Source organism: Perca fluviatilis, chromosome 15 (assembly GCF_010015445.1).
Source record: "Perca fluviatilis chromosome 15, GENO_Pfluv_1.0, whole genome shotgun sequence".
NCBI lineage: Eukaryota > Metazoa > Chordata > Actinopteri > Perciformes > Percidae > Perca > Perca fluviatilis.
The window spans coordinates 35,117,716-35,141,102 of NC_053126.1; the positions used below are offsets into that span (position 1 = coordinate 35,117,716).

Here is a 23,387-nt window from a genome sequence, read left to right on the forward strand (position 1 = left end):
GCAGTAAAACAGTCAAAGATGTTTGACTTTTTCAAAATGAAAGCATGCAATAAAACAGTCAAAGATGTTTGACTTTTTCAAAATGAAAGCATGCAATAAAACAGTCAAAGATGTTTGACTTTTTCCCACCCCCCCCCGCTTTAGAGGGTTAAAGTGTCTGAGGATTTTTTTATTTGTGTTTGTAGGAGCGGGATGGGAGGGTCAGTGAGGAGCTGCGGCCGGTTGTCCACGGCAACCATCCAGAGAGGGAGGGACGGGTGGACTGCAGGTGACCCTCAGCATCTCTGGTGGACTTTTTCTTCTCTCCCCCCTGCCCCCGCCCTCTTTCTTTGTTTCTCCTCTTTGTCTCCTCGCCTGTAGCAGCGAGGCGACATACGTGTCAAACGTCAGACTGTTCTGTTACTCTGCGGCCGCAGGTTTGATCCCACCAACGTGTCTTTGAGCAAAGCTGAAAAACTGGAAAATGACGAGTTCAAACCCTTTAGAAGCATTTAAATGTCACGTCGGGACGGGCGGTGTCAAACTCCAAACGTTTGGGATCAGAGTTGAAAGCGGTAACGGTATTTTATTTTTATTTTTTTTAAGTTTTTGTCCTTTCTGCACAGCGAATGGGAGTGGGACTGAACCCCGGAGAACAGCCGTTAACGGGCAATAGAAACGGTTTCTTTGTTCAGTTGACTTTGCTCTGTACTTTAGCCTTTTTTCTTTTTATTCTGATAGGAAACAGGAAGTTCCTTAGTGTCATTATCCATGTAGTTGATGCAGAAAGTTGATCAAGATATGACAACATTTGATGGATGTTTGAGAGAAGTGTGTGTGTGTGTGTGTGTGTGTGTGTGTGTGTGTGTGTGTGTGTGTTATTTTGAATGAGTCGCTGTGTTACGTCACTGAGCCGGTGCTTCCTGAACACCTCCAGATGTTACAGCTGGGGGGAGTCTGTTCATTTTGGATGTTTTTCCCTCCAGGCAGGCAGAGAGAGACAGACAGCCGTTCTTACGTTGCTATGACTGACTTATAAATGGAAACTTAGATTTAAAAAATCTCTACTGTTCATCTGATTTATGCTCGGTTAATCTGCGCTCTCGACAGGCTGCTACCTTGATTAAATGTCAGAAAACTAACAAATGTTCCCGCCAGTTCATTTTCAGTTGATCTCGAGACTTTATTTTCTAATAAATTTCTAAATCTAAACATCAGCGCCTGCTGGAAGTACGGCGGCCGCCGCTACGGAAACCAAAACTTGCGCCCGTCAAATTTGAGAACCCCGGTTCATTTTCAGTTGATCTCGAGACTTTATTTTATTTTATTTTTAAAAACGCGGTTTTCAATTTTGACCCGGAATGACAAGTTGATGGATGACGGTGAAGACAACACGAGGGTTAATTAAACGAGGCGTATTTTAAAACTCGGTGAAGCTGCTCGTCTCTGTTGGTTGTCTGACAGCGGCTCTTTTTCCATTTAGCAGAAAGGTGAAACTAAAAGTTGCCCAAAAGTCCGTTCTGTTAGAACCTGCTGCCGCTGCATGTTTGGAGGCGTTGTCTGTTGCTGTACATAGAAAATCTAAATGTTTATATAGAAGCTTGAAGAGATGAAATAGAGCGGTAATCATATTCTAATAAAAACTACTAGTGCTGCAGATTGAGAGCGCATCGGCAGGGACCTCGAATGTTAAACGGTGGATTTAATTTAGAGACACGGCAAAGGAGCCGCGGGGCTTTAGCTCTGATTTCTTTACCTTTTTTTCTTCTTTTTTTCTATTAAATGTTTTACTTTTAATACTGTTGTTTTTTTTTTGTTTTCTATTGTTTAGTAAATGCCAGAAGTGAAATTAGGATGATTTATTTTGTTTTAACGAGGCTAAACACTGAGAGAACCACTTCCTTGTTCGTCTGTCCTGCAACAAAACAACGTTTCTTTTCAGAGATGGGGGAGGGAAAAAGTTATTGAAAGTGTTTTTCTCATTTGTTTTTCCATTAAAGTTAAAAGAATGAAGTGTTTTGTGGTTTGATGTCAAATTAAAAGCCGATCGAGTTGTTTGTTCCTGACTGAACGACGTGATCTGTCATTTCACATCCTTCTGATGACTTACGAAGAGAATCCGATAACTAACGGTTAAATACGGAGGCTTATTTGTACCAGAAGGGAAGACAAAAACCGTATTGGATCGTCTGCCTTGTTGGGTTTTTATTTTATTTAATTTTTTTCCACACTACAAACACACACACTCCACGCGCACGCACGCACACACACTCCACACACACTTACATAAATCAGGCTGGACACAAAAATCACTTCCGTGTAATCAAATGGCCGTTGATTTGAATAATCGGAATATGTCAAATCTACAAAGTTGTTCATTTCTGGCTTTTTCAACCGTAACTGTAGTCACGCTCATCGGAAGAACATTTCCAGTATAATTTCCTGTTCTGCTGCCGGATGCCCCTCCTCTTCCTCTCTCCATGTGTTGTCCTTCTCAAACTCCGTTCTCTTCAGGAAACGACAACAACCTCCGAGCTAGCTGACACGCTGAAAATGTCAAGCTGTGAAGAAGACGTGGAAGGTGCAGCAAGACGGGCCGGCTTGGTTCTTCCAGGGAATGGTTGTAGAGATTTACAGAGAAAATGTTAATGTGGATTTAATGACTAACTGGGACGTTTTGGGAGCGATTGGTAGGATTGTTGTGGACAAAGTACACATGGAGATGCACCATGTTTAACCATTTATCAGCTAATTTAAATAGCTCACGTCACTGTATTGTCAACCGTTAGCTTCATTTAATATTGTACGTTAAGGTCCTTAGAGTTTCGGTTTCCCATAGCCCATGTATCTTATAAAATCTTATAAAATTGCGATTAATGGTGCAGCCCTGGTTCACTGTGACGCCTTCGTTTGTTTGTTTTTTGTCACTGTTACCACGATGATGATGATGCATAGATGGTTTTCTGTTTGTGTGTGTGGAGAACATTGTCCACACAGGATCAATAAAAACATAATTATATTAAAATTATTCAAGTTTTTTTTTTCTCATCTCTAAAAAGGTTAGTTCCCTCTTTCTTTCCTATGTCCTTTGCTTCCTCTTCAGCTACTTTACACCCTTTCTTTGTTTCTCCTTTCTTCTCTTACTTTACTCTTTGTTTTTGGGTCCTTCTTAGGTACTGTACTTTTGTATCTTTCTTACAAATTTCTTTCCTTTGTCTTTCCTCCCTCTTTTTGTGTCCTCCTTAGCTACTTTACCTTTATTTTTTTACTTTGCTCCTTTCTGTCTTTTCTTCTTATTTAATTCCTCCTTTCCTCCTCTTTCCCCCTTTTTTCTTTCCTCCTTTATGCTTTTATTACTCATTTCTTTCCTTCTCTCCTCTTTCTCTTGCTCCTTTCTACTTTCCTTCCTCATTAAAATCTTTTTATTCATTCTAACCTCTGTCAGCTGCTCTGGCCGTTGACATGAATATTCAGAGGGGGGCGGGAGCTCTTATGTAATCGGATTGACATGCTCTGACAGCCAATCGGAGTGCAGACAGCGTCTTTAATATTCAACAGCAGCTGAGCACGGAGAGGGACTCGGCTGTTGGACGACGAGTCATTCAGAGATTCAAACCCACACAACTTTATCCCTGCGTCGCGGCGTCCTGTTGTTCAGGAGTCGGTGGTAACCATGGCGATGAGCCGCCGATTGACAGCTGAGCTCGGAAGACGGCGATGATGTAACTGTTTTGTAACGGTTTCAGAAAATGAAGAGCCTCCTGCCTTGTAATTGGCTCGTTATCGATGATGTAACAGCTGCTCGACCACTCATACCTCAGTGTTTCTCTCACACAAACACGCTGACACGGAAACACACAAATGAACAGATGCACAGACACACATGCAGACACACAGATACAGACACATGCAGGAGTCGGAAGGTGCTTAGCTTAGCTTAGCTTAGCATAAAGGCTGGAAACAGGGGAATGCCAGGCTCTGTCCACTCATCACACATTTAACTCTTTACATTTGACATGTTCATGACCCCCCCTTTTTTCTGTAAAGTTCCGCCTTAACCGCAACACACCATCTACACACAGTTTAGTGTGTGTGTCTGAGTGTATGTATCTCTGTGTGTGTCACTGAAGCGTGTGTGTGTGTAAATGGACTGTATTTATATAGCGCTTTTCTAGTCTTAACGACAACTCAAAGTGCTTTAACATAGGGCCAGGAATCGAACCACCAACCTTCCAATTGGTAGGCGACCGCTCTACATCCTGAGCTGCAACCTGTGTGTGTGTGTGTGTGTGTGTGTGTGTGTGTGTGTGTATCTGTGTCTGAGTGTATGTGTCTCTGTGTGTGTGCCACTTAAGCGCGTGCGTGTGTTTGTGTGTCACTCAAGCGTGTGTGTCTGTCTGAGTTTGTGTGTTTGTGTGTCACTCAAGCGTGTGTGTCTGTCTGAGTTTGTGTGTGTGTGTGTCTGTGTGTGTGCGTCACTCAAGCGTGTGTGTGTGTGTCACTTAAGCCAGCAGAGAGAGACACTGAGCGTGTGCAGAAGTGAGCTCCCATTCTGTCATCCTGCTGACACACACACACACACACACATACACATACACACACACACTCAGACAGTATTATGTAACACACAGACACAGACACACACACACACACACTGTCTTTGTCTTGTTGTCTTGTAGGACAGTGACAGTCTGAAGCTGACCTCCCTTGTTGGGTCTTTCGGTTGTTGCTGTTCCACAAACGCTTTTCTCGGTCGCTCCACATCACCCGGCGGAGTCTGGGCTCAACCACGGCTCTCCTCTCATCTCCTCTCCTCTCCTCTCCTCTTCTCTTCTCTTCTCTCCTCTTCTCTTCTCTTCTCTTCTCTTCTCCTCTTCATTCCAACTTATCACTTACAGTTTTACACTTATGTTCGTAATGCATGGTCAATAGACCTGACTTATATAAAATTATGCCTAATTTTGAGTTAAAAAACCCAGAAATTATGAATTACTAGCTAACGATTAAGATCAGAGGAACGTACGTTGATGCATAATTACAGCAGTTTAGTGTATGGAACTATCCATGTTATTTTTGGGCAGTTTGGTTGAAAGAACACGGGAGCTGCTGTTCTACCACTGCCTCCATCGCTAAGTTAGTCGGTGTTATGTGCTGCCTAAGGGCCGTTTGACAGTGACCGCGGCCGAGCTGGCGCACGCCAATCTGACGCACGCCAATCTGACGGGATTTTGAGTGCGCGACCAGATGGTGCGCACCACTATTTGTTTTTCAGCGGCAAAGCGGAAAAGGAGGCCTGGACGAGCTCGAGAGCAACGTGGTGCCAGGACTCTCAGAGTGACTGCAGGTCTCTCTGGTAAACCTACTGGTTAAGATGAGCTCTTTTATGGTGAATGAAAGGCTCGATCCCACCAAGTAGCTCATCCAATCAAATCGAAGCATTGACATCAAAGCTGCTGCTAGTTCTGCCGTTGTTTACCTTTTTCTTCTTCTTCTAGTCCGTAGAAAGAGCAAAGTCGGTAGCCTTTGCTCATTAGCGCCACCTCTGTTCAGGAGAAGACCGCAGCTAGTGTCACCACCACCACGCGCGAGTATAAACAGTTACGGCGCTCCCGTGACGTCACAATGGTGCGCGACATGGCGGCTGCGGTGAGTATACCCCACGTTTAACATGGCGTCCGCGGCAGTATGGAAAGCCAAACAGTTCAAATTCACGTGTTTTCTCACGTGTAAACAACACATTAACAACACGTTGACAATGCGTTGTCTACGTGTGAGAAATCACGTGTATTTGAACTGTTTGGCTTTCCATACCGCTTAGCCACTGTGCCGTTATTGCGGAACTTAGCGCCGCTAACGTAGACTCAGCTAGTGCTAGCGTTCACATTATTCCTAATCTAATTGAGAAGCCGACCGAGGTAACCTACGTCACTGCTTTTTGCAGAGGCCGAGTGGACGTTTCCGTTTGAAAAAACCCCGGAAAATAACTTAGATGGAGTCGGCCTTTAACCTGTACGTAACCAAACTTAACCGTGAGCCAGGCAGCGCGCTCTCGCGAACAAGTCCGTATCACATTGTGAGACAACTTACGCCCGACAAGCGACTGCCGGCGGGTCACGTGAGCGTGAGGACACGTTGTCTCTAGAGAATAAATGTGAGTCCTCTCCTCCCTGATGGAGGCGGTGTCAGTTTACCGGAACATATTGCAGACTGCTCCTCCTGGAGGAGTCGGCCATGCATACAGGAGGAGGAGGAGGAGTCAGTGTGTGTGTGTGTGTGTGTGTGTGTGTGTGTGTGTGTGTGTGTGTGTCTGTCTCCCGTTACCGTTTGCGGTTATGAAACTGTGACCATCAATGATCAGATTACAACACATAATGACCACATACACGCAGATGAATAAAGGCTCACTGGTCTCTTTCACACGGTTGGTTGCCATGGTTTATATATATGACGCATCACGGTGCGTCATATATATAAACTTCCCTTTTTATTGCATGTGCTCTTAAAAAAAGACACGTCCTGAATGGAGCGGAGTTTGAACACAACTGACCTCGAGTGGTTAGGGTTAGGGTTAGGGAGAGACTGAATATCGGCCCTGGCCGATTGTCGGGACGTTTATTTTTTTGGCAGTCTGCAGATGATCTGTATCAGTGTTTTATTTGCCTGATAACTGATAAAGTTAATGAATTAGAAAGTGTTCTACTTTGGCTCGGCTACAGCTCTGTCTGTCCCTCTGCTTCAGTTTCACTCCCCACTGAGTCGGACTTAATGCCCCCCCCCCCTTAACACTATCTGACTCTCTGTTACTGGGGATTATGTTGAAAGTTTCTCATTTATTAAATAATAGCTTAATCCTCGTGTTGTCTTATTGTCCACGCTGCAACTTTTAGTTTTTCTGGGTCAAACCTTTAAATGAAATTAAAAACTGTTTTTTCAACGCTTTGGTCAACTTTATCGACACTTTTTGTAGTATTGTTTTGTCATATTGTTTTATTTGTAAAAATATATTTATTATTTTTCTGCGTTTTTGCGTAATTGTTTTTGTGACATTTTTGTCAATTATTTCTTTTTCCACAAGATTTTTTTTTATCACCTTTTTAAAGTTTTTCTTTGAAATATTTGTCACTTTTTTAATGTTCTTTTTTTTTTTTTTAATGCTATGAAATTGAAAAAAACACCCAAATTCAATGAAAGTAGTGAATTGATCGTGTATTTTTTTGGACAATTTGGTTGAAGGAAACCCAAATTTCTGATATAGAAACTTGAAAACTATGAAACACATCTGGAATTAAATAAATGTAAATCTAAATATATAAATGAGTCAATATAGAACGTAATTATTTATTGAACTATATAACAAATATATATCATTTGTTTATTTGTCTATAGATATTTATTGCCTCATTTATTTATTTAGATAAATGTAGGTATTTATGTATTTATTTAATATTGATCAAAATATTGTTATTCCATAGAATCGGTGTCTATTTACTGATGAATATTCCTGCTGCTTGTCGTCAGGGATATTTTCATTTCCATCAATTTTACAGCACTGGAAGTAAATGTGCATGCGCAAGCCCGGTGCTGTCGGGAGCGCGCAACTGCAGCAGATCAGAGAGGGGTGGGGGGGTAGAGGGAGGGGGGAGTGAGAATGTTACGAGTCACTTCTCATCCCACTAATTTAGCGGAGAGGGAGGCACAGAGAGAGAGAGAGAGAGAGAGAGAGAGAGAGAGAGAGAGAGAGAGAGAGAGCCTGCTGCAGTAAAAACACCAACACCAACCGCCGCCGCTGCTGCTGAGAAAACCTACAGCACCCGAACGCACCGCGCCGGGCGGGTTTGGTTTTATCCTCCAGGTGTGTGTGAAGGAGGAACAACCGCGAAACGCAGGGAGGGAGGGGGGAGAAGAAAATCCAGCAACGTCGATGATTTGATCCGCAGTTTATCTCGGAGATATCGCGGAGGAGTCCGCCGCTGCACACGGTCTTTCGGTCGGTCCACCTTAACGGGGGAAAAAAGGATAAGAAACCACCGGAGAAATCTGCGGAGACGCCAAGCGGAGACGGACAGCTCGGTTTGGTGGTTTTCATATTCTCGGTTCTTTTTTCCGCCTACGGACGGGAGCAATCTTTCCCCCCGGAGCTTGACGTTTACGCGGCCGCTGCAGAGAGCGGGGAGGAGGACGCGGTGTAGCCGGGGGGAGGAGTGGCCGCACGGAGCAGGTTTCTCGGGGAATTTATTTATGTTTTGAAAAAAAAAAAAAAAAAAAAAGGTGTTAATTTAAATATCACGGCGCGGTGATATTATCCGGAGGACTCTACAGCACACCTTTACCGACCCCTCCGTCTACACCGATGGGTTAAAAGCCCCCCCGGTGCTGTTGTTCCGGAGAGCAGCCCCGCGCGCACACCTGCTCCCCTCTAGACCCGCGGGAGCTGGATGATGTAGCCCCCCCCCGACTCTGCATCACCAGCACCATCCTTTTAAGTCTCCACCTCCAGTGGTGGAATGTAATCGAGTACATTTACTCGAGTACTGCACTCAAGGAGACAAATTTAAGGTACTTTAAGGCCACTTTCTACTTCTACTGCGCTACATTTCAGAGAGAAATATTGGACTTTTTACTCCATTACATTCATCCGTTACAGCTTTAGTTACTAGTTACTTCACACATTAAGATTCCTGCACACACACACACACACACACACACACACACACACACACACACACACACACACACACACACTCTGTTTGGATCCTTTACACTTGTTTTAATACGGTAACTACATTTTCCTGATGATACTGACACTGCAGGACTTGTAACTTGTAACAGAGTGTGTTTTACTGTGTGGTGGTAGTACTTTTGCTGCAGTAATCTGACTACTTGTCCCAGCAGCGTCTCTCCAGCCGCCCAGCGTCCCAACATGCCGGCGGGGATGAAACCGCTGGAAAAGTTCCTGAAGAAGCAGACCACGGCGCTGACCCGGGCCGGGGGGTTTGTCGGCGGCGTGGCGGACAAGGCCAGCGGGGGGACAGGGGCGTCCCGCCGGAGGGCCAGTCTGTCCCGGGTCGTTCCTTTCTTCAGGGAGACGTCACCGGAGAGCGGCCAGGCCCGGGAGGTGTTCAGGTCAGACGTCACGGTGAAAACGTGAAAAAACAATTCTACAATTCTCCACTGGTTCCTATACAAATAGTTCTTTTGTTTGTTTTTTTACGAAGAAGGGGAAAAAAGGTCGAAAAGAAAATTTGAAAAAATGTCAAAAGCGTGAAAAAAAACCACTGAAAAAAAAGTTAAACAAATGTCGAAAGTGTCGCGAAAAAAGCGGCAAAAAAGTCAGAAACAAAGCGGCAAAAACGTTGAGAAAAAAAGTCAAAAATGTAGAAACCGTCCAAAGTGTAAAAAACATCGGAAAAAGGTCAAACTTCAACAAAAAAAGCGTAAAAAAACTTCAAAAGCGTCAAAAGTAAAAAAAAAAATTTAAAAAAAGTCTAAATTAACATAAACATTGAAAACAAAGTCAAACTTCGGAAAAAAACAGCAGAAGAGCGTTCGTAAAAAAACCCGTCAAAAAGTAATAAAAAAAAAACATTGCAAAAAAAAAATTTCACTTCGGGGGAAAAAAGACGTAACTACACGCAAAGTGTCAAAACCGTGAAAAATAATTATAAAAATAATCAGGGTCGTCTGACATTCGGACTGGTAGTTCACCCGATTTTGAAGTTGTTACAACTAAGCACTTTTTACAGTGTAGGTTGTAATATTAACTTTCCCGGGCCATAGGGCAACCCTGTCAAGATAAGGGGGAGGAGGGGGGGGTGATGTAGTCACCTGTACATGAAACGCTCACAGATGTAAATACTTTTACTTTTACAATACATACTTTAGTGATTAATCTGAAAGGGGGAACAATGACACTGTGCTCCCCTGAAGGCCCCCTGATTATGATTTAAACTAATGGGTAACTACCGTTTTTTTTCAACCTGGACACTATGTCTCCATGTTTGTGTGTCTGAGTGTCTGATGAGAACAACAATCTGTGTAACTGGTCCAGTATTAAACAGGAACCAAGCTGTAATGTAACCCTACAGGACTAATGTTCAGCAGCAGTTAGAGTCCACTAAAAGTTCTGTTGTTGCTGCTGACAGACTCAGATTATTATGAAAGGATCCCTACAGAGATAGACCTTTTAGTTAAAGAGTAAGATCCTTTTAGTTTAACATGAAACAGCCCCGAAATCACCATCACCAAACTCCACCAGACTCCATGTAAATAATCAGGACTTTTAGCGTGTATAGAGCCAGCATATCTCCACCAGACTCCATGTAAATAATCAGGACTTTTAGCGTGTATAGAGCCAGCATATCTCCACCAGACTCCATGTAAATAATCAGGACTTTTAGCGTGTATAGAGCCAGCATATCTCCACCAGACTCCATGTAAATAATCAGGACTTTTAGCGTGTATAGAGCCAGCATATCTCCACCAGACTCCATGTAAATAATCAGGACTTTTAGTGTGTATAGAGCCAGCATATCTCCACCAGACTCCATGTAAATAATCAGGACTTTTAGCATGTATAGAGCCAGCATATCTCCACCAGACTCCATGTAAATAATCAGGACTTTTAGCGTGTATAGAGCCAGCATATCTCCACCAGACTCCATGTAAATAATCAGTGTATAGAGCCAGCATATCTCCAGATGTAAATGGGTGAATTAAGGGTTTATTTCAACCTAACCAGAGTGGTGATTGTTGGTCTAAACTGTGACCTTTGACCCCTACCCCGCCCTCCTGCAGCCCCGACAGTGAGGACCCCCCCTCCTGGCCCTCAGCCACTGGGCCCGGTGTGGTCCCGGCACCCGGCAGCGCCAACGGCTCCGGAGACGTCCGCAGCCCGTCTCTGTCCAGCGACGAGCAGAGCTCTGAGGCCAGTCTGATCACGGAGAGCAGCGGCGGAGGGAGCGGTGGGGGGACGCCCCTTCCTCCCGACACACCGGACAACCTGACCCTTGCTCTGCTGGACAGCGCGGCGGGAAAACGCTCCGGGATCTGCACAGGTGAGACGGGGAACTTTCGGATTGTTTCTAATGTAGCTGCACGGAAGGCCACGGGCCAAAAAGAAATTGTGTGTGTGGGGGTGGGTGGGTGGGGGTTGGGGTGTGGGTGTGGCTTTTAGCCAGCGCCAAAGGCAGGGGTGACAACCGAGCGTCTTCAACAACAAAAAAAGCCTTGTCACTCAATAACCTAAGGAGTAAAGCTGTCAGCGCCAGGGAGCCAATCAGCACGCAGCATGCTTCTACCAAGATCTAATAACATTTGTGATTGGCTGTCTAACGTTACACGTCGTAGAGAAACTCTACGTTACACAGAGACGGATCACGGACTCGCAGCTGGAACAGAAATACAAAGAGTTTTGCCATAATATGTAACGTTGTCATTTGTTTTTCTTAAAATAGATTTGGTAACACTTTACTTGAAGGTATTGTCATAAGCGTGACATGACACTGTCAAAGCTCTGACATGACACTGTCATGAATGTGTCATAAACCTTATAAACAAGTCATAAACGTTTATGACTTCTGTCATAAAGTGTCATTCGGTTTTTGTCATGACAAGTTCACATTGTTTGGGTTCTCTTGATTATGACAACTTGACATTAATCAAAGTGTCATTACCAGAAGTGGTCTTGGTCATGACAAGTTGACATTAAATTAGTTTGGGATGTCTTTGTAATGACAACTTGACATTAACCAGGATGACATTACCAGAAGATATATTTGTCATGACAACTTTACATAATGTCATCCTGTTTACTGTCAAGTTGTCTTAATAAGGACAAGTTGTCATGACAAATATATCTTCTGGTAATGTCATCCTGGTTAATGTCAAGTTGTCATTACAAAGACATCCCAAACTAATTTAATGTCAACTTGTCATGACCAAGACCACTTCTGGTAATGACACTTTGATTAATGTCAAGTTGTCATAATCAAGACAAATTTAATGTCAACTTGTCATAATCAAGACAACCCAAACGATGTCAACTTGAAGTCATAAATGTTTATTACTTGTTTAGAAAGTTTATGAGACGTTCATGACAGTGTCATGTCACGATTATGTCGATACTTTCAAGTAAAGTGTTACCATAGATTTTTTTTATGAAATTGGGATCGAAAAAAGTATCGTTTTAGGAAGCGGTATTGGTATATAGTTTGAACGCCACCCAGGCCTACATATTCAGTACTGCATATCTGTTGCTCAAAGCTGCTTTTCTTTATCGCTGAGAAGTCAAAGAGCTAAAAGCTCAAAGAATCGTTGGGCGGGACGCTCCAGTGGCTGGAGTTCCTGTTTCCTTCCAGTACGCTGAATCTCTCGGGGGTTTTGGGGCTCTCGGTCCGGGCAAAACGGGACCTTTTTCTAACCCGACGGCGATGGTATGGTCAAATATTGAGGACGTCACGTTTTAAAAGCCGAGGACGTGTCGCGTGCAAAGACGGAGCAGCTGGCGCAGGAAGGAGCGAACGCAGCTGATTTAATCTGACAGGTCGGGGTTCGTCCTCCACGCTATCTCTGAGAAAATATTGTCACATTCAGAGCAGAGAGAAGCTGGATTCCTGCAGGATGTTCAGCCGTGTGTGTGTGTGTGTGTGTGTGTGTGTGTGTGTGTGTGTGGTTACATAATCGCTGCCGTCCTCTTTCAGAAACGCAGCCTGCTTATTACAGCTGAAGTGGGTGTGCATGCATGCGTGTACATATGTGTTCCTGCAGGAATGTGTGTGTGTGTGTGTGTGTTGCTGCCTGTCAGCGGCTGCAGGGTGTGTTTGTTTGCGTCCACGTTTTCATTTGTATTTTTCCAGAAACACAAAAACAATTCATTTTTTTTATTTTTTTGCAAATTGAATTTGAAATGCTAGATATTTACAACAATATGTTAACGAAAACCCCCCTTTTTTTGTTGAAAAAATTAATAAAAAGTATTCCAAAAAAATTTAAAAAAGAAAATTCTTTTAAAAATCTAATGCCTTGATCATCTAAACCTTTTAGTATTTTAATATTAAGCAGTTTATAGAATAAGACATTTAAAGAATATATATATTTTTTTTAAACACAAAAGCAAAAAAAAAAAAATCCTAAAATTTACATTTGTTGACATAGCGCTGCACAAATTAGCCAGCAGCTAGCGGACATTTAGCTAGCAGCTTAAAGGCCTTTTTCACACTGGGAACGATTGTCGCTCCTCGTAATTCATTTTCAATGAGAGGCAAGCGGGCAGGTGGGGTGGGGGGGCACGGGCAGTTTGACAGTTGACACGACAAGCGGGCGCAATCCTTTGAAAACTATCGCATTCGTGCTCGCCACGCGCAGTCATCAGGACATAATCAGCGGGGCTTCTGCTTGTCAGATGGCACAAGATTTATCAGGTAACATACGTAATTATGACCATGCTAATTTAGCTAACTTTAGCTATCAACAATAACAGTCCGTGGTTAGGAAAGACAAGTATTAAAGGTCCCATGGCATGAAAATGTCAGTGAGTTTTTTTTTACATTAATATGCGTTCCCACAGCCTGCCTATGGTCCCCCAGTGGCTAGAAATGGTGATAGGTGTAAACTGAGCCCTGGGTATCCTGCTCTGCCTTTGAGAAAATGAAAGCTCAGATGGACCGTTCTGGAGTCTTGGTCCTAATTCTGCACCAAGGCTGAATTTTGGGAAAGAGACTTCAGATACAGTATTAGGAGACCACTAAGGTCTATATAAAAGAGACTTCAGATACAGTATTAGGGGACCACTAAGGTCTATATAAAAGAGACTTCAGATACAGTATTAGGGGACCACTAAGGTCTATATAAAAGAGACTTCAGATACAGTATTAGGGATCCACTAAGGCCTATATAAAAAAGACTTCAGATGCAGTATTAGGGGACCACTAAGGCCTATATAAAAGAGATTTCAGATGCAGTATTAGGGGACCACTAAGGCCTATATAAAAGCATCCAAGGAGAACCATGTCATGGGAACTCTAACACTATTTGTAATAAATCAACCTGTGATTAGGGCTTGTTGCGGCTGTAAGCAGTCCAACAAAGTGCTGCCACGAGGGACTAAACCCTGAGAGATGCATAAACACACTGTGACGCGCTCGAGATTGTATCGCAATGATTTATTCCTCCACACGTAAAATACAACTAGCACTGCAGTTACCAAATAAAGTTACTTTGTGAGTCGAAATAAGTGCGTAAGGCAGGCAACAGAAAGTGTTCACTCCCAGGCTCACCCCCCCTCCGTCAAAACCCCAAATACCCTGGTGAAGCAAACAAATATGTTATCACTTCCGCTCTAACCGCGATGAACACGCCCATCACCTACAATATAAGTGTACAATATTGGTTAATAATCAATAAATAATATAAATAAGACCATACACAATAGGGTTGGGCATCGAGAACTGATTCCTACTTGGAATCATTTCAAAAATTACGATTCCATCGGAATCATTTCTTTATTGGAATCGTTTGGAGGATTTGGTTTCAAAACTGATCATGGGTTCCAAATTTAACATGCGTAAGTTTTGGTTTCCGTAGCTGTCAGGCGGTGGTTGTGTGGCAGCCTTGGAGCACAGTAAGCGGCTCTCTAGTGTGGCTTTATTTTACGTTGAAAAAGCCCCGCTGCAACCCACCTCTGAATCAAAATAAAACTTTCCTCTTATTTGTGAAATAAGTATGTGACCCGTTTCAACTCCACCCCTCAAAGAATCGGAATCGAGAATCGATAAGAACCGGAAACGAAAGGAAGAATCTGAATTGGAATCAGAATCGTTAATATCCAAACGATGCCCAACCCTAATAAACAACATACAATATGTGGCTCCTACAGGGATATATGAGACCACAGTCAGCTAATCTCCTTCAGTTGTACGGCAGGGATACAGTAGCTCCATGGTTACCACGCATTGATCGCCATCCGTTTACTAGCGGAGCGTTGTCCCTTCCCATGAGGAGCGTAGTGAGACGCCGCAGATCCACGCGACTACGCAGGCCGAGTGTCGCTCCCCGTGTGAAAAGCCCTTAATCCCGACAAAACAGGAAGGCTGCACAATCTATAGTTGTATTGTCGTCATCGTAATATTAGTCTATATATCCACGACGTTCCACTTCCGGGATTGCTGTGGTGCCGACGGAAATGGACGGATGTCCTTCATTTCGGCCAGATGTCCGTCCCCTTCCTCTGTCTCTGTGTTGGCGTTCTAACCTCCGGTGGATTTGTGAGGACTATGGTTAACTGCTCCTCAGATCTCTGCAGGGTAAATCCAGACAGCTAGCTAGACTATCTGTCCAATCTCAGTTTTCTGTTGCACGACTAAAACTACTTTTGAATGTACACATGTTCCACCAAAACAAGTTCCTTCCTGAGGCTATTTTGCAGAGGCACCGTCCGTCCGCAGCTTAGCGCCGCCCAAGACGATCGTCCATCCATCCATCTTTGTCTACTTATCCGAGGTCGGGTCGCAGGGGCAGCAGCAAGGTCTTCCCCGAGGCCTCCTCTCAGTGGGACGTCCCTCCACCTAGTCCTGGGTCTTCCCCGAGGCCTCCTCCCAGCTGGATGTCCCTCCAACTAGTCCTGAGTCTTCCCTGAGGCCTCCTCTCAGTTGGACGTGCCTGCAACTAGTCCTGGGTCTTCCCCGAGGCCTCCTCCCAGTTGGACGTCCCTCCACCTAGTCCTGGGTCTTCCCCGAGGCCTCCTCCCAGCTGGACGTCCCTCCACCTAGTCCTGGGTCTTCCCCAAGGCCTCCTCCCAGCTGGACGTCCCTCCAACTAGTCCTGAGTCTTCCCCAAGGCCTCCTCCCAGCTGGCCGTGCCTGGAACCCCTCCCTAGGGAGGCGCCCAGGGGGCATCCTTACCAGACCACCTCAACTGGCTCCTTTCGACGCAAAGGAGCAGCAGCTCTACTCCGATGACTGACCCCCCCAATTTCCACCGGCTGCAGAACGGCTCCAGAACGGCGGCGGAGTCATTAGGTTTCCATTAAAGTCAGTGTGTGTGTTTCCACTGACTGCAGAACGGCTACGTTCCAACTGCGTCCCAGCTCCGGCCCAGATACGCAGAGCTTCTTTTTTTGCCAGACGCTGGAGAGCTCCGCAGCAATTCCGCACACGGCAGATAGTGCGGAACAGGAAGTCAAGCACAGAAGCAAAATAAAACATCTGGTTCATTTTTAAAATAAAGTCCAGTGTGCTCACGGCGGATCATATTTCCCTGCACTACACCTTGAAAACACAGCACAGAGCTGTTTCCCCTCTACTCCTCTGGATGGAAACTAACTGTTGTTGGATATGTGGTTCTATTCTACATGAATTCGCGAGATCTCGTGCGTCCTCGTGACTACAGCGGTCAGTCATGGCCGCAGCCGTTCCGCAACAAATCCGGACCTGGTGATTATTGACGGACGGCGGAGCACGCATCAGACACGCAGCGGAGCCGGTCCGCAGATGTTCTGCATCCAGTGGAAATCCGGAGTGAGCGTCTCGGCCTATCTCAAAGGGAGCCACCCTCCTGAGGAAACCCATTTCGGCCAATAAACCAGCGCACGTTTTCCTCCCATCCAGGAATGCTTTGTGATTGATTTGTTATCTCAGCCGGTTGTTATCTTTCAGGTTCAGGTTCAGGTTACTTTGTACCCGTAGGTGAACTAAGTTTACAGTTTTAGATGCAGGACATCCTTAAAACTTTGTAGACCACCACATAACATGCAACACACAAAACCTTTAAACATATAAAACATGATAAAAACACAGTACGTGACCACATTGACTTGTGCAGTTATATGCAGAAATTCTACAGCTAGTACATGACCAAGGTGCTCGTGCGTTGCGTGCAAGTGATTCTACAGTTTAACAGTGTGATTTCCGCTGGGACAAAACAGTTTTTAAATCTTTAAGTTCTACAACCAGGACATTTAGATCCATTTTTTTAACCCAATCACCATGCAGCGTTACATCTGGGTGTTAATTGGTTGGTTGTTAATCTAACGTGTTGAGAGAGGGCACAAAGCGTGACATCTTAGCAGGATAACGCACGTTTATTAAGTCCCACAGACGTCCTGCTGTTCCCTCTGCACCCGTCACAGCCCTGAATAATCTCTCTCTCTCTCTCTCTCTCTCTCTCTCTCTCTCTCTCTCTCTCTCTCTGAGGATCCATTATCATCACATCATTGTGTGAGTGTGAGAGTGTTATTATGCAACACTTCTCCGCTAATGTTCAGCATGTCTCCGAGAGGCTTCGGCACAAAGAAGCCAGGAGTTTGATTCATAACGTTGCCCTTCGCCGTTTTTGTCGAATGACACACACACTGACGCACACACACACACACACACACACACACACACACTGATGCACAGTTTGTGGCACTATCTTTGTGGGGACCTGTCATTGACATAATGCATTCCCTAGCCCCTTACCCTAACCTTAACCATCACCACTAAATGCCTAACCTTAACCCTTACCCTAACCTTAACCATAACCTAATTCTATCCCCTAATCCAAGTCAACAACCAAGTCTTAACCCTTAAACAGCCCTTTGAACTTGTGGGGTCCAGCATTTTGGCCCCACAAAGCTGTCGGGACCCCACAAGTATACTGGACTCCCGGTTTTTGGACCCCATGAATATAGTTAAACAAGCACCCTGACACACACACATGTATTTTTGGCCCGTGGCCTTCCATGCAGATCCATTCTTGGCCCTTCGTATGAAAGCATTTGGGTGTGAACGTTTCCTTCTGGGCTTCAGTGTGACTTTGAGTCTGATGTTGTTCAGGTTTCGGCGTGCTCCTCACCGGTCTGGTTTTACCTGCTCACACACACACACACACACCTTTAACCCGACACACTTTGGATTCAATGTGTGCCAAAACAGTTGTTTTTGGGATTGTGTTTCACCACATGGACACGACCAGACCAGATCACCCCCCAAAACAACCACCATTTCTTTTTAAGATGGAGTTGGATTGATACGGGAGAGCAAAAAATAGAATTAATGGAAAAAATAAGTGGACTTACAGTAAATTAAATTGGCGTCAAACTTGATATTTTTTGCTGTTACAAGAAACTAAAATGACTCGTCTTAAAAGTTTGTGTGTGTGTGTGTGTGTGTGTGTGTGTGTGTGTGTGTGTGTGTGTGTGTGTGTGTGTGTGTGAGAGAGGGTGTGTGTGTGTGAGAGAGGGTGTGTGTGTCAGTCAGACTGAGGATTTAGACAGTAATGAGTACATGTACACACCGGCCCTTCATTAATGTCTTCACACCCTTCAAACGGCTGCATGAACAAGTTAATCCAGCAGCAGGTTTTTAACTCCACTTCTGAATCTCGCTGAGTGGAACTAGCTCACGTTACTGTGTCGTGTCTTACTACAGCACTTCCTTCCATAATAAATCCCAATATAAGAGACCCATCCAGCACTGTCACCTCCTGGACATATTAACTAATTGATGATTAAGAAATGTTTTAATTCATGGGGCCAAAAATCCAAACGGAGCGACAGCAGCGTGGTGTTCCTCAGCAGCAGCAGCTGGACCAAGAGGATTTTATTAAGCTTCAGAAAAACACAATCAGCCCACATCTGTGTGTGTGTCTGTGTGTGTGTGTGTGTCTCTCTCTCTCTCTCTCTCTCTCTCTCTCTCTCTCTCTCTCTCTTTGTGTATCTGTGTGTGTCTCTCTGTGTGTGTGTGTGTGTGTGTGTCTCTCTCTCTCTGTGTATCTGTGTATCTGTGTTTGTCTTTCTCTGTGTGTTTGTGTGTGTGTGTGTGTGTGTGTGTCTCTGTGTGTGTGTGTGTGTGTGTCTCTCTGTGTGTGTGTGTGTGTGTGTGTGTGTGTGTGTGTGTGTGTGTGTGTATGTGTGCGTGTGTGAGACAATATGTTTCCTGACACTTCCACAAAAGAGGAACAAACCTCCCAAATCTTCTTATATAACACACACACACACACACACACACACACACACACACACACACACACACACACAGAGGCGTGTCGAGGCAGGTGTGTTCAGGTGTGTGTTTTGTGTGAAGCAGAACGTAAACAACATTTCTTCTGAAAGAACTCTTTCTTTCCATCTCAGTTGTTTTCCAGCTGGAAAGAAACGAGGTACGCGTTCTCTCAGGGCCGCTCGACTCTGGGGTTAGAAATCATAATCAGGGTTATTTGTGGTCGGTAAGACATTGGGACTATAGAACACAGTGCCTCGTTGGCTTTTGGAAAGGTGTTGCATTCACTGAAGTTAAAAAAAACAGGGAAACGGTGAAACAAATCAACAGTGACAACACCTTCAACTGGGACATCTCCCTTCATGCTTTTCCTGTTCTAACCTTTTTGTATTCCCCCTTTTTAAAATACAAAATATGCAAAATCTATTCAAATGTTGGCCGAGTGAGTTCAGCCCTAGGGAGGTTTCATTCAGGGCACTGTGGAATGCAGTTTTATTCAATATTAAAGGTCCCATGACATGGTGCTCTTTGGATGCTTTTATATAGACCTTAGTGGTCCCCTAATACTGTATCTGAAGTCTCTTTTATATAGACCTTAGTGGTCCCCTAATACTGTATCTGAAGTCTCTTTTATATAGACCTTAGTGGTCCCCTAATACTGTATCTGAAGTCTCTTTTATATAGACCTTAGTGGTCCCCTAATACTGTATCTGAAGTCTCTTTTATATAGACCTTAGTGGTCCCCTAATACTGTATCTGAAGTCTCTTTCCCGAAATTCAGCCTTGGTGCAGAATTAAAGCCACTAGAGCCAGTCCCACAATGAGCTTTCCTTAGGATGTGCCATTTCTGTGTTTGTAGCTATTGAGGAGGAGAGGGGGGGGGGTGGCCTTGACCAACTGTCACTTTGCTCGTTTGAAAGCCATGATGTCTCTCTCTCATGGGTGGGCCAAATTCTCTGGGCGGGCAAAGCAGAGAAAGGGGAGGTAACCTTGCTCCTTATGACCTCATAAGGAGAAGATTCCTGATTGGTCCATCTGAGCTTTCATTTTCTCAAAGGCAGAGCAGGATACCCAGGGCTCGGTTTACACCTATCACCATTTCTAGCCACTGGGGGACCATAGGCAGGCTGGGGGATGCATATTAATGTTAAAAAACCTCATAAAGTGAAATTTTCATAGCATAAGACCTTTTAAATAAATGAACAAATAAATGCATGAAAACATGAATCAATAAATAAATATCCCTTTGAAATCCCACATGAAATAAATAAATGAGGCAATAAATACATAAATAATTACATAAATGTAAATAGTCATATAGAAATTAAATCAACTAGTTAAATAAATATATTTAAAGGTTGTACTTTGAATTATTTCATGGTACTTTTATTTCATAAGTCCACTTTTATTTATTTCCGTGGACTTTTATTTCCTAATGCCACATTGATTTACTACCCTCTCTATTTATTTCCAGTTCTTATATGCAAATCAGGGGGGCGTGGCTATCTCTGACATTCACAACAGACCCGGGGGGTAGGCCGGTGAAGTGAGAGTCAGTGGCAATCGGGAGAGTCGGGACTTGTCCTGGTGGGCCGGTAGTGGTTTGAGGCCGCCAGGGCCGGTCTGATAATAGTTATACATAATTTCAATACAAACAAGGGCTATATATATATATATATATATATATATATATATATATATATATATATATATATATATATATATATATATATATATATATATATATATATATATATATATATATATATATGTGTATATGTATATATATATATGTGTATATGTATATATATATATATATATATATGTGTGTATATTATATATTATATATATATATATATGTATATATATATATATATATATATATATATGTATATATAGTATATATATATATATATATATGAGTGTGTATATATATATGTATATATATATATATATGTGTGTATATATATGGTATATATATATGTATATGGTATATATGTATATGTGGTATATATATGTGTGTATATATATATATGTATATATATATGTAAATATATAATTTTTTTTTTTTTTTTTTTTTTTTTTTTTTTTTTTTTTTTTTTTTTTTGAAACACAATGTATAGGAGCAGAAATGAGCCGTGTACCACTTGGAAAAGATTTTTAGAAGTGAATGAAAAGACAGAGAATAGAAGGTGGAATAGAAGTAAAGGATAGGATTAGGTTTTTTAAATGGAAATTACATATGGTATGAAAGCTACGACCAGCAATTTGAAAGGACAGCAAATGCAATTTAGTGGATGGAACTTATATAGTATAAATAGTGGTAGTGAAGGGACAGCAGTGTGAAGGGGAGATAGGAAATGTGATAGTGGTAGGATGATACATAAGGAAAGGTAAGTTGATTGTGGTAGATAATGGAAATGGAGGAAAGGATAGTGGAATGGAAAGGTGGAATGGAATGGTTTTGCAAATAGAAGTAAACTTGTGTTTTGTCCCGTTTTCTGAAGGAACCAAATGTTCAAACAGGAGAAGTATGGGAGATGTCCCAGTTGAAGGTGTTTTCACTGTTGATTTGTTTCACCGTTTCCCTGTTTTTTTTCACTTCAGTGAATGCAACATCCTTCCAAAAGTCAACGAGGAATCGAGTTAAATAATCCTGATTCAGATTTTTTCCCGTAATCGAGCGCCGCTGTGTAGACTGTGTGTTTGAAACCTCTTTGTAGGGAGAGAGAGAGGGAGAGAGAGAGAGAGTCAGTGTGACAGCTCTGATCCGTGTGGGAGGAAGACTTCTCTCTTTACAAAAACGAGAGAAGAAGTGAACCCGCTGCCCACTCGCTCCTCTTCCTCTCCTCTCGTCCTCTCCTCTCTGCAGGTTTGAACGTTGAAAACGTTTGTGTTTTCCTGCGTGCATCATGCGGACACGCATGTTCTGTGTGCAGTCACACACATGAGAGGCTCTTCAGCACCGGTTCACATAGCAACGGGCACTCAACCACACATTAGGAAGATAGGAGTGGGAGGGAGGGAGGGAGTGAGAGGGAGGAGAGAGAGAGAGAGAGAGAGAGAGAGAGGAGAAATGAAGGGAAAGAGAGAGTGAGGGAGCCCCAAAATCCCCATCACCAAACTCCACCAGACTCCATGTAAATAATCAGGACTTTTAGGGTGTATAGAGCCAGCATATCTCCACCAGACTCCATGTAAATAATCAGGACTTTTAGCGTGTATAGAGCCAGCATATCTCCACATGTAAATGGGTGAATTAAGGGTTTATTTCAACCAAACCAGAGTGGTGATTGTTGGAACAGTGGAAAGATGAACCGCGACAGCTTTTGGTAGTTTAATTTAGTTTCTGTCCACTTTGAATGGAGTGTGTTTTTACGCTGATAAAAGTCCTGATTATTTACATGGAGTCTGGCCAGGGCTGCGTTTAACACCCCGGCACGCACGTGTCATCTCTAGCATTCAGTTCTGCGATTGGATGTTTGTTCGTGAAATGCACCCTGGGACTCGTAGTCCCCTGCTTCAGTTCTCACGTCCGCGGGCTTTTTGTAGCGTTGACATTTTAACTTCAGTCGTTCTGATCTTCTGTTCATAACTTCACTTTTATGTTTGTGGGAATCTTCCCCTCTGCTTAATAGTCTCAGATAGTCGGACACCTTTCTGTGTGTTCTTTCTTATTTAATCTAGAGCTGCAATCGATGATGATAAAACAGGTAAACTTGTGTGATATTTTCTAGTTTCTTGTCTCCTCTGGGACAGGAAACTGAATCCTCCTTCCTTTCATCCTTCCTTCTCTGCATTTCTTTTCTTCCCTTCCTCCTTCCCTACGTACGTCCCTTTTCTTCCATCTTCTTTCCTTCCTTCCCTTTTCCCATCCTTACTTATTTATTCTTCCTTTACTCTCCTTCCATTATTCCTCTCATTCATCTTGGGCTTTGGGAAACACTGATCCACATTTGTCACAGTTTTCTGACATTTTAGAGACCTAACAACTCATCCATTCATCCAGAAAATAATCCACACATTAAAGTGCCCATATTATGGGATTTGGGGTGTTATTTTGTGTCTCTGGTGCTTCCAAACCCATACAAACTTTGAAGTTTTGAGTGAGATATGGTTTCTGAATGTGTCCTGCCTTCAGTCTCCTGGGGAGCTGGTCAAAATCTGCACGGCTTTCTACGTCACTAGCCGAACCGTTAGAATGCTAGCGCTAGCATGCTAGCTCATTCTCATTGGCAAAACACTGCTACGACACACAGGAATTCACCCTGATCTACAAAATAAATTGTATAGAACTACTTACATGTCTCCGTTCTGCAGGTATTCCACACAACAAAGATGTTACAGAAGTTGAAATGTCTCACTCTGTAGCTAAAACAGAGACTGGAACACACAGGGTGAAAAGAGGAGCTGCAGCAATGTGCAGTACAACAA

General features: G+C 43.4%; 1 protein-coding gene across 2 annotated transcripts in view; it reads left to right on the forward strand.

The window, feature by feature from the left end:
- Nucleotides 1–7,753: 7,753 nt before the first annotated feature.
- Nucleotides 7,754–23,387, forward strand: part of rapgefl1 (Rap guanine nucleotide exchange factor (GEF)-like 1) — a 35,580-nt gene continuing 19,946 nt past the window's right edge. The window contains exons 1-3 of one of the 2 annotated variants that reach the window (XM_039826227.1): nucleotides 7,754–8,535; nucleotides 8,869–9,102; nucleotides 10,774–11,033. In XM_039826227.1, the coding sequence (XP_039682161.1) occupies nucleotides 8,900–9,102; nucleotides 10,774–11,033 (463 nt within the window). In that variant the 5' untranslated portion in view covers nucleotides 7,754–8,535; nucleotides 8,869–8,899. The remainder of the gene's footprint in view (nucleotides 8,536–8,868; nucleotides 9,103–10,773; nucleotides 11,034–23,387) is intronic. The other variant, XM_039826226.1, reaches the window with a different exon arrangement.